Genomic DNA, 12872 nt, shown 5'->3' with positions numbered 1-12872 from the left:
GCAGTGCTTTTGTGAATCGTTGGTACAACAGTAACCACGTGCTGACTCAACAAGTCGCCTACTTGTCCCCAGACAACAAAGCCGCGTGATCTGCATCCCAGTCTTCCTCCGGCTCAACACTGTGGGAGCACCGTCTGGCCTCTGCGAACCCGCTGTCCTCCAAATCATCACGATCCTCCTCTTCTTCAGTTGTTATATTCATAGAATAAGAAGCAGAGCAGGAAACAAAGTCAGCTGATGTTTTCATAAATGCAATGGGCTAATTTGTAGAGAGGGAGACTTAAGCTCTGTGAAGCATTGTGCAAATAGTTCGTTTTGACACACTGAGTACAGTAAGAATGGTGACATCTGCTGGGCAACCCTTGGTGTTGCATTTCTATTGGTCCCCGTTTAAACAAAGTCTGCAGCTCTGCTTGTGGCAGGTTGACGAGCACATGTCTGATGACAGCCTCGCTTGTGATTTTTTTTCCATCGATACGTCTCGTAGTGACGCCTCTGCTTTGAAAAGTCAACACTGTGTCAAGTAGTCCCCTTTGAGTGGAACATTGCCGCTAGAGATACGTTGGTCCCCTTCTCATTACAAATGTTTACACACAAATAATATGACGGACGTAAAAGTGATGGAACGTTAACGGTACCTTGTTCCTGGTAATTTAGGAGCACAGCAGAGCCGTCCTGGCTCAGTTTAACGTCGGGGTGATCCATCAGGAGCCGCCTGAGGTTACCGAGACTTCCACTCAGGGCACCGACTTTGGGGCAGCGGGACCACAGCACGGACAGAGGTACAGACACACACCTGCCAGCACACACACACACACACACACACACATCATGACATGAGACCCGTGAGATGCCAAACCTGAGAACAGCTCACCGTCTACTGTGGTATGTTAATAACACGGTAAAGCATAAAGTGTAATGAGTACAGATGCCACACAAACATGGCCCGTCTGCCACAAACTGCCTTTTAACACGTGGCAATACTCTTCATCCTCATCTTCCTCAAGGAAACAAACCTGCTCAATCTGCCAGACTCCTGTTGGCCATCTGTCCAAAACAGCTCTCCATCCTCAACGTCCTGATGCTCCACCAGATTCTTCATTGCTGCTCCACACGCTGCTGCTGTGAGGTAAGTTTAAAAAAAAAAAAAACAGGAAACATACTGGCAGTATAAAATACAATGCTATCGTGGAGAAACCTTTAATTTACACACAAATGGCATTTTGCAGCCTCCATTACTTCCAATCAGCGCGTCCTCTTTTAGCAAATATACACACTGGTTTTTAGGAACTGTTCACCTGTCTGCTTCTCTTCCATCTCCAGGTGTTGCTCTGACGCTCTGTGGCATTCCTCCCCTCCCCCCTCAGCCGGGCCCGGTGTATCGCCGTCATCCCTTTGGCCGGTCTCCTCCTCCACCCATTTCCTCCTCAGCTGTTCTGCCCAGTACAACACCTCCGTCACCAGGACCCTCCGCAAGATGTTGTTGTCATGCAGGCTGGGGTAGTTCTTACTATACAGCTAATACAGAAACAGGTTATAAAGAAAAAGGCAGATCACAATATCAGATTTTCATAGAAAGTAGGGCTGGGCGATAATTCCATATGAAGATGTAGCGTCTTTATGTGATCATATCGCGATATCATGATAAACATTTACATCGTATAGATTGACACTAACAATACATATAGACTATTTATTTATTAAATCACCAGAAAACATGCTAAATCGTGAAATATACCATTAACGAGAAATGTAAAGATAGAATATTTAGTCCTAGTACTTTACTACGACTGATTGGCTGCTGATCCATAACAGTAAGTCAGTTATTACTGATATTTCTAGTTGTAGAAATATCTGGCTTTAAAAACTTCCTTTTCTAAACTCCAGACTCTGACGAGCTAGTTTACTCATCTATAGTTAAAAGTAGTTTTTGACTGTGTGAATTGCAGGTTTATATTTTTAAGAGGGCAGTGGGCGTGGCTTACAGTCGGCTCCATATGCAGACGACCAAGCCTACCCACGTTGTAGTTGCTGGTGGTCACCAGCAGAGGCCGACAAAGATCACCTTTTTGAAACTCACCAGTTCTGGGGCTCATGAATTTGTGTTACCGCCCCACATCCAGAAAATCTTTATTGTCACATCGATATTGCTCAGTGAATACTGAATGAATTAGGTTAATCAACGAATACAAACTAAAACACTGCATGAAATTATAAAATCTGTTTCCTGTTCACATCTTCACTCTCAATCGCTCAGAATAATCTGAATTTGTAAGAGCGGATCTGTCCACTTGTTTATCAATAAATGTTTTAAAGTTATGACTATACTGTGTTTTGCAAAAATGAGTTTGAAAGAGTACAAAACTTGTTTTTATTGGAAAATGGACATTTAGCTTAATAAGACTATTTAATAAGTCATTTTATGAAAATATTGTGTATTTAGGATCATTGATATAACATTGTTTGTATCTAGTTAGAGTAAATATAGTGTGCTATAAACGTTGTGTGGACTTAGCATCCATGGTGATCTAAACATTAGCTGACAGAATATAAGGAAACTATAAACAACCTCAGACACCTGAAAACATTCGGTGAATAAAGCGGGGAACCAAAAATCCCCACATTCATATTCTCTGAAGACTCAGAAGTCACTGGTCTATGAACAAGGTCTCTCACCAGTGTGTATGAAAGCGCATCATCACAAAACACGTTGCAGACCTCTCTTCCCCCGAGCCGGTGAAACACACCGATCTGGGAGCAGAAGCCGAATCTCTCCTGCTGGCCCGGAGGTGGCCGTCCAACGCCGGTGAACTCCACCTCGTAACCGTGATCCACGCACACCTTCAGAGCCCTGAGGAGGGACGCAACGTCAGCAAAGTTCAGTTCAAATCTTCATGAGTGCTGATGTATTTTAGGGTTAACATTCTCTGTCATATGCATCGTCGAGCGAGCATACCAGGACTTGAACTCGGCTCTGGTCCACTCAAACTTGTGGTCGCTGTGCCTAAAACCCGCCAGTCGAGGGAACAGCGGGTTGAACTCGGAGTTTGGGGTGCTGATGATAACTGCCGCTGGAGTCATGTAACCGAAGACCACCTCAGAGAAGTGCTCCACGTTAGCGAGAGTGAGGTGCTCTATGCTGCAGAAAGCCAGGGGAGCGTGGTGAGGATGAATGGCACAGAGGGACAGAAAGATGAAAAACCAAACCGATGGAGAGAACCTGCCCTGATAAACAAAAGAAAGAGACAATAATCAGCCTCTTACAGCTCAATACTGGTCGCAAGGTCGAACCCTCTGAGGCGGGAGTCCCTCTGTGTGACTGAGCCCTGGTACATCTCAACGAGCAGCTGGTCATTACGTGGTTGCAGGTAGTCCGTTGACATCGGAGCTAATCCACGCCTGAAGGAACATAAAGCACAGTGCATACAGTGATCACTATTTGTTATGAGATAGGAACCCAAGATGTTTTTTGAGAGGTTTCACATGTGGTGCACTAGTCCAGACTCACAGTCAGTTAAATGATTAATGTTTAAAAGGGCTGGGTGATAATTCAGTAAAATAATCGATCAACCTTCAATAGTGATGTGATCATATTGTTTTATTCTTTTACAAAATGATATTTTCCAAATGAATGATTGCAAGCCAACTGTATTTAAGAAAGAAAAGAAATGGAAGTTTTATATATAATAAGGTGAAATGCATTGTGGTGGAAAGGCCATTGATCATTAATTTGAATATTTTAGGTGAGTTTGCATAGACCTCTATCTTGGGCTGCAACAAATTATATTTCTTTATTGTTGATGAATCTTTTTTTATATTAAGCTATTAATAGTTTAGACTATTTTAGACATAAGCTAATTGTTTTGCTTCTAAATCCACGTTTATAAAGCTACAACCAGTGGAAATATTTGCAATTTTTACCTGATTAAACAACTGGCATGATATATTGATCAAGTTGCTGATTATGTTTCTGTTGGTGAAGTCAGTTGATTGTTTTGACTCTGCATTCACCTGCCATCAAACTCTCTGTGATCTCAACCATGAGCCCAGCACTGTATGATGAAGTATTTACACACGCCTTTGATTTTTATAAACATACGTACATCTTCTTTTTCACTTTGGCACCGTTGATGTCCACTCCAACCAGCAGTTCCATTTCACAGTGAAACTTCAGTTGTTTGAGAAGGCTGCACTCGCTGCAGCCCAAGTCCACCACCTGAGGAGAAGAGAGAAGTAACGATGTACGCTGAGCAACTCCTGGCTAGAGGGAGCAGTCTAATCTTATGTTAAGCCCACTACACATGGGTCAAAACATAAAACAAGATTTTAAATTCCGGTATATAGTATATGATAAAATGAAATGTATCGGACTCTTTGTCACCGATATTCGATTCAGCTATTTGAGTCGATATCGGCCTGATATCGGTATCAGGTGCATCCTTATTCTGAACTTTACGGTAAATGCTTTGAAAAGTTCCACAGCTGATCTCTGAGGACAAATAGGTCTGCAGATGTTCAGGCCTGACTTCTCTTTACCTGCGCTGCTCGTCGTCTACAGATGTTGAAACTGGAGTTGGAGTTGAGAGCCGACGTGTACGACCTGATTGATTCACAAGTAGCCAGTTTACGAGCTAATTTTAAACCAATAAAAAGCAAAATCATCGTCAGAATGGAGCAATTTTGTCGAGAGATGTTCCATTGACCAGCATTCCCTAAACAGGGATCAGGGAGTAAGGATGTTGTACGTCAGGAGTAACAGCCGATCGTCACTGAAGGCTACTGTGCCACAGAGAGACAGAGGAACGCATACTGGAGCTGCGTCCAACCAGCAGATATTGCTGAAAATGCAAAACATTTTTACTGCAGATATAAATATCGGCCATCTGTCTCTGTGATTAGCAATAATTTATATGGGTATCGGCCCTGAAAAAAACATATGTCAACTCCAATGCTCTGTAGTCAAAGATGTCGTGAACTCAAATTTATCAAATTGTCAGAAATGATGGAGCAATGTGTTTTCACAGAAAAGAAGGCCTTTCAAAGTACATAATGAAATACTTTAACTTTGACAATTCACCATATCTATATCAAAATGCTTGATTTTGAGACTGTATGTAGTCAGAGTTAAATATAAATCTATCAGTCAAAACCAAAGAATAAAGTAATTTCCATAACCACTTAGTAGGATTTGATATGGGACACAGGTAATATTATAAATCCTGTGATATTATCCAACTGATCTTATTTCCATATATGTATTTAGATTTCCTTTGAACACCGGAAATACCGTTAGTTGTCACACGTGTGTCTTTGCGCTTCCTTCGCCCATCCGTCGCATGGCCTCCATTCATTTACCGTAAACGTTAGAATCGAAACACAAGTGCACTTTCCAACGCACGCTTGACGATAATAGTTAATTAACGTTAACGTTAGATCATGAAGAGGTTAGCTAGCAGCTACTGTTGTTCAGTTAGTAAACAAACGTTGACTTTCAAGTTTAAGAGATAAACCTGTTTCCAATTAACAAAGATAGTTTGGAGGTTGTTACTTTACAATGTTAAACATTGAATGCAAAAACCTGATTTAGGTTTTGCGACTGAAGCTAAAGTTAGCTATAGTTAGCTCTATGACGTTATTGGTTCGGTAAATAAATTAGCTAGAGTTACGTTAGCTTTTGAATTATCGTTAGCAAACGTTACACAAACAAACGTTTGCTTTAAGCTAAAGTGTGAAGTATGTGTCTCATTGAGACAGTAACGTTACCTTTTGGGGTTTGTTCCTCTTGACAAAATCGATGACGAATTGATGTCTCTGCTTGTGCAGCGCCGGACTGAACGTTGGCTCCATGTTGACGATATTCAACTCAGGTTAACGCTGAACGCGCACATACAAGTCTCGGGTCGCGAGGCAGAACCACAGCGTCGCACTGCCATCTGCTGGGCATAGATAGAAATACACTTCTAAAGGATTATTATGATATTTAAACGAATTTCTGTGATTTGCCAATCATAATACATTGGCAAATCACAGAAATTCGTTTAAATATCATAATCAAATATTCATCAAGTAACAAAAATGTGACCATACATTTTGTGTGCGTCACATATGTACGATGGGAAGTAACCGGAGTCAAATGCGCACGCATACATGGCCAATAAAGCTGATTCTGATTTCCATGTATACATACACCATATACAAAAACAAAAGCAATGACATCTAGATTTAACGCTACACACTTTCTCACGTGTGACAGCATCAGGCACTCTTCCGTTGTGCAGGACGTTTTTATCTCGCATCTTGGCTCGCGCTCATAAACGGCTTCATCTGCGAGCCAGACTGAGCAGGCTAGAGTGATTGACATTTAATAACACCTAAAACAAAGTTAGACTGACGGAAGATTAGATGAGTAAAGAAGATGGAAACCATGAGTGTGAATACAGATCGCGAGGAGTAGTATAAATCTCCCAGTGAGCATTTTTCCGTTGAAAAGACGTTTAAAAGACGTCTACGCCCACCGTTTAAGTTAAGAAGTGGTTCAAAAGTGAACGTTTTTTAGCCGACTATTTAGAGACGTTGATTAAACGTTCACGCTTAGCCCATATTTCAACAAACTAATACGAGTACAATAAGTGAAACAAACTAATACGAATACAACTATGATTTACTTTTATCATAGTTCTCTATATGGTTGTGTTTGTGGTGGCAGTGCCACTGTCTTTCAACTTTGTCTCTGTCCATACTACACTCCTTCTCCAGCAGCACGGGACAGCACAGGTGGTGTTTCTCCAGTTACACTTTGGCTCTCCTTTAGTTTTAATCCTCAGATATATACCTTTTTCTGTCTAATCTTGACAGTGAAGTCAATTGTTGTGATGTACAGCTGTATTTTCTTTCACTGCAATAAGAAACATTTAGGAAGTAAAGCACTATGTTTTTGAGGCTACCTTTGCCAGTTGAGTTTTAACACCCTTAGTTTAGAAAAGCTATTAATTTATTTCCTTAAGGTATCCTGTCAAAGGGTTTAACATTATCGTTCCTTAAAACTTCCTTAAAACTTAACAGTCTCCCATAAAATTGAGGTTCAGGTGAAGCCTTGACATTGCAAAGAAAGAATAGAACAAACAAACATTATGAGGTATGAATCGATTAAATGGCCAAACGGAGTGAATACCAACATTAAAGTAACAAAACTCAAAGGAAAGTTTTCAACACTAATGTTCATACAGAGGGGTGTTTTAATGTTTCACAGATTAGTTTTTTATTCTCTCATTTCTGTGATTGTTAAAAAAAGATCTGTCAAAGTGTTCACAAAATGAGAAGTCACATAGTACATCATTTAGAACATATACTGCATGGTTTTAAAAATATTGCTTGAAAATATATCAGCTTATGTTTACACTACGATCATCCAGAGAGTTTAAGAACCTTGAAAATAAAACCATTTTTGATAAATAGAATTTCAGCAATACTTTGTTAGACAGCATTAATGTCATAATGCTGCTATGATACCAGCCATAATTATTAAACTGTATATATACGCTATTGCTAACAAAGATTCATAAGCATTCAAATCTAAAAGGTTCTCCTCAGGTTCGATCATAATTTATCTGTGACATGCAAGAAGTACCCCCAAACAGAAGAATGTTGTGGCTTTGTAGTTGTAATTACTTTCTTTTTACACGTTTCCTTCTAAAGTTCTTAGAGATTGAACAGTTAACAATCGTGTTATGGATGCTACAGAGAGAAGAGCACAAACATATGATGGTGTTTCTGCTGAGTCCAGTGTGTCTGTGGTACTTCATGAGGAGGCACCAGTGGTTCTACACACTGGCTTGGAGTAGTTGCTGTGGTCGATGTCGTTTTTGGCTGCAATCCTGGTGCAGTAGGTGGTCCACGGCTTGAGGTCAGTCTCAATGTAAATATTACCTTCCACGGTTCTCATTCTCGGTGGCCAGTTGGTCTGCTGCTTCTCCACAATTTCGACTGTGTACTCGGTCGCATTCTTTACCGTCATCCACTTCACATACAAGGAAACTCCACTTACTGTTACATTCAGCACTTTTGGGAGTTCAAGATCTGAGAGAGAGAGAGATGGGTGAGAAATGAACACAATGTACACAATGCCTATGATGATTTCAGATTCATTCCTATGCATCACACTCTCTCTAGGTGATGTAATAACACTACACTTACTGTTATCTAAATGGGCATCTCTTTTTCTGCGAGCTCCTCCTGGACCTGAGGGAAGGTGACAAATAATGGTGTCAAATGTCAGAAACTGGATTTTAAAGTGGCAATATAGAGGGAATCGTGTTTGCGCTGTAGATGTTTTCACCGTGCGTCTGACCTGTGATATCTCGGGTAGGGATGCTTTCTCCCACCGCATTGCTGGCTGTCACTTCAGTGGTGTTCGGATCAAAGTTGGTCAGCTGGCAGGAGAGTCCCGTGGTGTTGCAAAGCTCGACACGGGCGGCCCCCGACACACTGTAGACGGTGTACCTTGTGGTAAGCACCGATGCATTCCAGGAAAGCACAGCAGACGCACTGTTGCCAGTGTATCTCACATTCTGGGGAGCACAGGGGACTGGGGAAAGAAACGGTGAGAACGCAGTTAACAGAAGGACTGGGGGACGTTGTATTTAAATCATGCATCATCATTTTTAGGTAGGGTTGGACAATTAATCGAAATTTTATCAAAATACTGCAATTTTCAAATGAAAGAATATTTGTTAATCATAATCATTTTAATGTTTCACTACAGAAATAAGAATAATGTTGTAAAAATGGTCATTCCCCCTAATATTGCTAGACATACAGCATTTAGCTCTATTCTATATCCCCTATTTCACATTTATAGTCCTTAAATACATGGTTTACAACACATGTAGTTGAAAGCAGAATAAGGACACATACATATTTATTGATTTCTAGTATTTGTCAACAATTGTAACATCCTATGAAGACATTTTATACTCTTACAACTGTTTTTTTACCATATGAACGTTTCCTCTTACTTTCAGTTGCCTAGTTGTAGAGATAAAATCACTCCTCACAGTCTGTATACAGTCCGGGATGAGTGCAGTGTAAACTTACCTGAGACTCCAGTAAAGGCACTGGATGGCTCGCTGGCCCCGCCTGAGTTTCTGGAGCGTACAGTGAAGTTATACGGCGTGCTGCAAGGTATTGGGAACTCAAAGTATGGCCTTGGCAACCAGTAAGAAGAGACCTGCATCAGGGTCTGTGGGTTGTTTTGGATTGGACCGGTTACCTCCATAAGGTACTCATCAGAACAATTGACTTTGTCCCATGACGTCATGGCCCAGTGAGCTTTGCCTATCCTTTGCATTCGGACATTCAGAGCAGTCGGAGCGCATGGGGCTGAGGAGGAAAGGGATTAGAGATTAAATTAGTATTTTAGCAATGGAATTAGCCCAGATACATTTCTGGAGTTTACCAGCTTACCACTTGTAAAGGTTAGTCCTTTGAAAACACATTTTAAAGAATAAAAAAAACTTCCTCTCTGGACTTTTTGGTGGGATTTACAGATTTTTACAATATCTTTACCACTTGACTAACTGTACTACATTGCAAGTATTAAAGCAAATGGGAAAGACATAGCATCAGTTTATTGATTGGTTGTTAATTATTGTTACCTGAGAAAGACTAAATATTTTTTATATCTACGTACTATATTTAACAAACAAAGGAAGTTTTTCAGTAAAATAAATATAATTCTTGCAAATACATAGGACTAGAGGTAACACGTTTTCTGCATATTTTATTCTCCATGTAAAAATGAATTTGTGCTCAATTAACTAATTGGAGCATTGATATTCATGGTGAACTGCAGTAGTTATATCTTTTAGTTTAAAATAATTACCTGCTCCCGCCCGCAGAGGTGCACTAAACGAGCTGTTGCAGACGCCGTTTGAGGCTTCAACAGAGAAATTGTAAACGTCACCACATCTCAGGCCATCGATTGTGCAGAAGGCGACTGTGCTGTTGCAGTAGAGCGCGTCTCCATCCATCGGTTGGGCACAGCCAAAATACTCCACGGCGCCCTCACTGGCACCCCAAGACAGGACGGCAGAGTTGCTCTCACAATCGATATCCACAGCGAGACCAGAGGGCTCACAGGGCACTGCGACGACAGAGAGAAAATAACTTAAGAGATTCAAGCAGGAGGAAAATCCAGGTTGCTCTACGGTAGCTTCAGTTTGTCAGTTTAACTCGGTGGTAATGTAGAAACCAAATTTAGAAAGTAGCAGCTAGATTGTGCATATAAGAAGAATCGGAAAAGCTACTTTTTCAACACCAGAAATTGATTTTTATTAAACTATAGCATGACTTTATTTAGGGCTGCAAGTAACAATTTGAATATTTTTTGATTATTTGTATTTTCTACACATACCTGTTCTGAAGGATGAAGTTCTGGGCTCGCTGGTGCAGTTGTCTCCACTGGCGGTGATGCTTAAGTTATACGTCTGTCCGCAGTGCAGATCAGCCAGGGTGCAGTTGTTCACTGAGGTGTTGCAGCTCGCTCCATGTCCATCCCACCCTGTGGCTGTCAGTAGGTAGGATGTAGCCACAGGGGAGTGTCCCCACATCACTGCGGCTCCATTCTCCTCACAGGACGCTGCCACTGTCACATTGTCTGGGACACAGGGCGCTAGAGAGAACAACATAACCTTGAATATGTGTGTTTGTTTGTATATTTAGGCCCCCATTAGCAGCTGCAATTCCTCCTGGGGTTCACACAAGCATTTGTTTCACAGTCTACAGATCTCACAATAACACAAAATCCGTGACAATAGCGCAACCAGAAAAAACAGACATAATATACAGTATAACCTCACATACAACATAAAACACAAACTTCAATACTGAAAGTTTAATACTTCTACAAGATATATGAAGTGTAGAAGTAGTGATGAATACATGAATCTGTTCCAGTGAACCAGGCTATACTGCTGTGCTGAAAACTACCTGTTGTGATCTTCTTTGGTGGGCTTCTGAGGCTGCTGCACTTATCAGAAGAGGTTGATACTATGATGCTGTAATGCATGCCGCAGCTGATATCCGGGAGCACACACGAGTGGGAGGAGCTGTTACAGGAAATGAAGGTTTGGTCGCGGCCCTCGGCGGTCACCACGTAGAGCGGTGTGTTCTGCGTCATCTCCCATTCAACCAGGATCGTGTCGCTGTTGCATTGTGTCACTGCAGTAATGGCTGTTAGAGCGCAAGGATCTACAGAGCAGGACAGGAAGAAAGAAATAGCTTCAGAAAACACTACCAGTATCAAATTAAAAAGCTAGTCAATTTAGGAAAAAATAAGCATTTTATCCTTCTCATTTCTTGTTCTACTTAATCTTTCAGAGAACCCGTCTTGTCAAACGACTTCATTGATGCTTTATAGAATCAAACCCTTTAAAAAACAATGCAATAAGACACGATGGCATTCCTTTGAATACCCATGATTCTGGGGAGGGAGCGTCAGAAGTCTCTGTGTACGCAGTTATTTAACTATAGCTTAAAATAGAAGCAGTGTAAATCCTGTTTTGCTGATGAATAACCTAGTTGTAACTCTGTGCCCAACCTAAGGATCAGCACCCCTCCAAATGGATCACGAGATGAATTTAAGGGGTCACAATTGATGATTATCTGGGATGGAAAAGAAGAAAAAACATTGTTTTGCTACACAAATTGAGAAAGAAAAATGTAGTTATTACTCAAAGCTTTGCTTCTTACATCAAATAGTTTTACCAGTAGCAATCAAATGGAAAGAAAACTCACCATTTGATGTACAAGTGTTCATTTTAAGGGGTCACAAGCCGAAAATGTTTGGAACCACTGACCCATAGATATCGGCGTAACAGCACTTTTGTGCCAGACAAGAACGTCATAGCGTTTCATTTAGTGTTTGGTAAACGCAGAACATGGTCCTAGTAACCTTTCATGGACAACATTTCAGCACTTCACTTCAAAATTGGTGTAGTGAGAGTAGAGATTCTTGTTAAATACCTGTCACAAGCTCAAAGGTGCTGTGATTACTGCGGCAGTGTTCGTTGACAGCAGTGACATGGAAGGTGTAAAGGGCCCCGCATTTCAGATCTGGGATAGTGTAGGGAGAGGAGGCGGATGTGCCGCTGATGTTGTGACCTCCGACCTCTTGGGCCATCACATAGTAGCTGAGGGCTCCTTCTGAGGCGTCCCACGACACCCAGGCATCGTTTGACACGCAGTCCAGATTGCCCCGAGCATTCCTGGGCACACATGGAGCTGTGGAGGGAATTCATAAATGTATATCTTAATTTTGTCCTTTGTTTGAAGACGTTCTCCAGAAGCACAGGGATGGTAGGAGTTACATTATGTCAGACACGCATGGCAACAGCAGTAGATAACCTGTTTCATATAGGCATGGGAAGTAACAGAACCATTAGTTTATAAAGACAAGCCAATGTGCACCATCTGCAAGCCAGTTACACGTTTTTATCAATTATTTTATTTTTTAATCAGGTAGTAAAAGAAACACACTATATTAAAAACTGCTGTTGAAACACTCGTTGCCTGCATTTGATGCGAGCGTTACATTTGTAGCAGCTATTTCTTTTCTTTACCGACAGCTGACACAGGTTGTTACGTTTAGAACTGGACGGATCCTTGTGGAGGATCTGGAACCTGCGTAAATGAAGCATTTGAACGAATGGATATTGAAGTATACCTGTGGAAGTCTCTACCACAGCGCTGGGCATACTCTCACAGCCATCTCTCACAGACAGCGCAGTAAAGTTGTAGTGCTGTCCACACGGTAGATCGCTGATGGTGCATGCGGTGCCGCTGGAGTTACAGTACAGTCTCGCCATGGTGTTGCT

At 41.4% G+C, this 12872-nt stretch overlaps 1 protein-coding gene across 1 annotated transcript; it reads right to left on the bottom strand.

Moving 5' to 3' along the window:
* Positions 1-58: 58 nt before the first annotated feature.
* Positions 59-5847, bottom strand: henmt1 (HEN methyltransferase 1; the record flags this gene model as incomplete). The annotated part of the gene is made up of 9 exons (XM_079157931.1): positions 59-180; positions 639-796; positions 1017-1122; positions 1299-1518; positions 2677-2851; positions 2957-3139; positions 3265-3399; positions 4104-4216; positions 5764-5847. The coding sequence occupies 9 exons, from the start codon at positions 5845-5847 to the stop codon at positions 59-61; spliced, it is 1296 nt and encodes a 431-aa protein (XP_079014057.1).
* Between the last annotated feature and the right edge of the window lie 7025 nt (positions 5848-12872).

This window comes from Pholis gunnellus, assembly GCF_910591455.1.
Source record: "Pholis gunnellus genome assembly, chromosome: 4".
Classification (NCBI taxonomy): domain Eukaryota; kingdom Metazoa; phylum Chordata; class Actinopteri; order Perciformes; family Pholidae; genus Pholis; species Pholis gunnellus.
The sequence above is the reverse complement of the archived record's forward strand: the minus strand, read 5'-3'. Positions and strand labels throughout refer to the sequence as shown.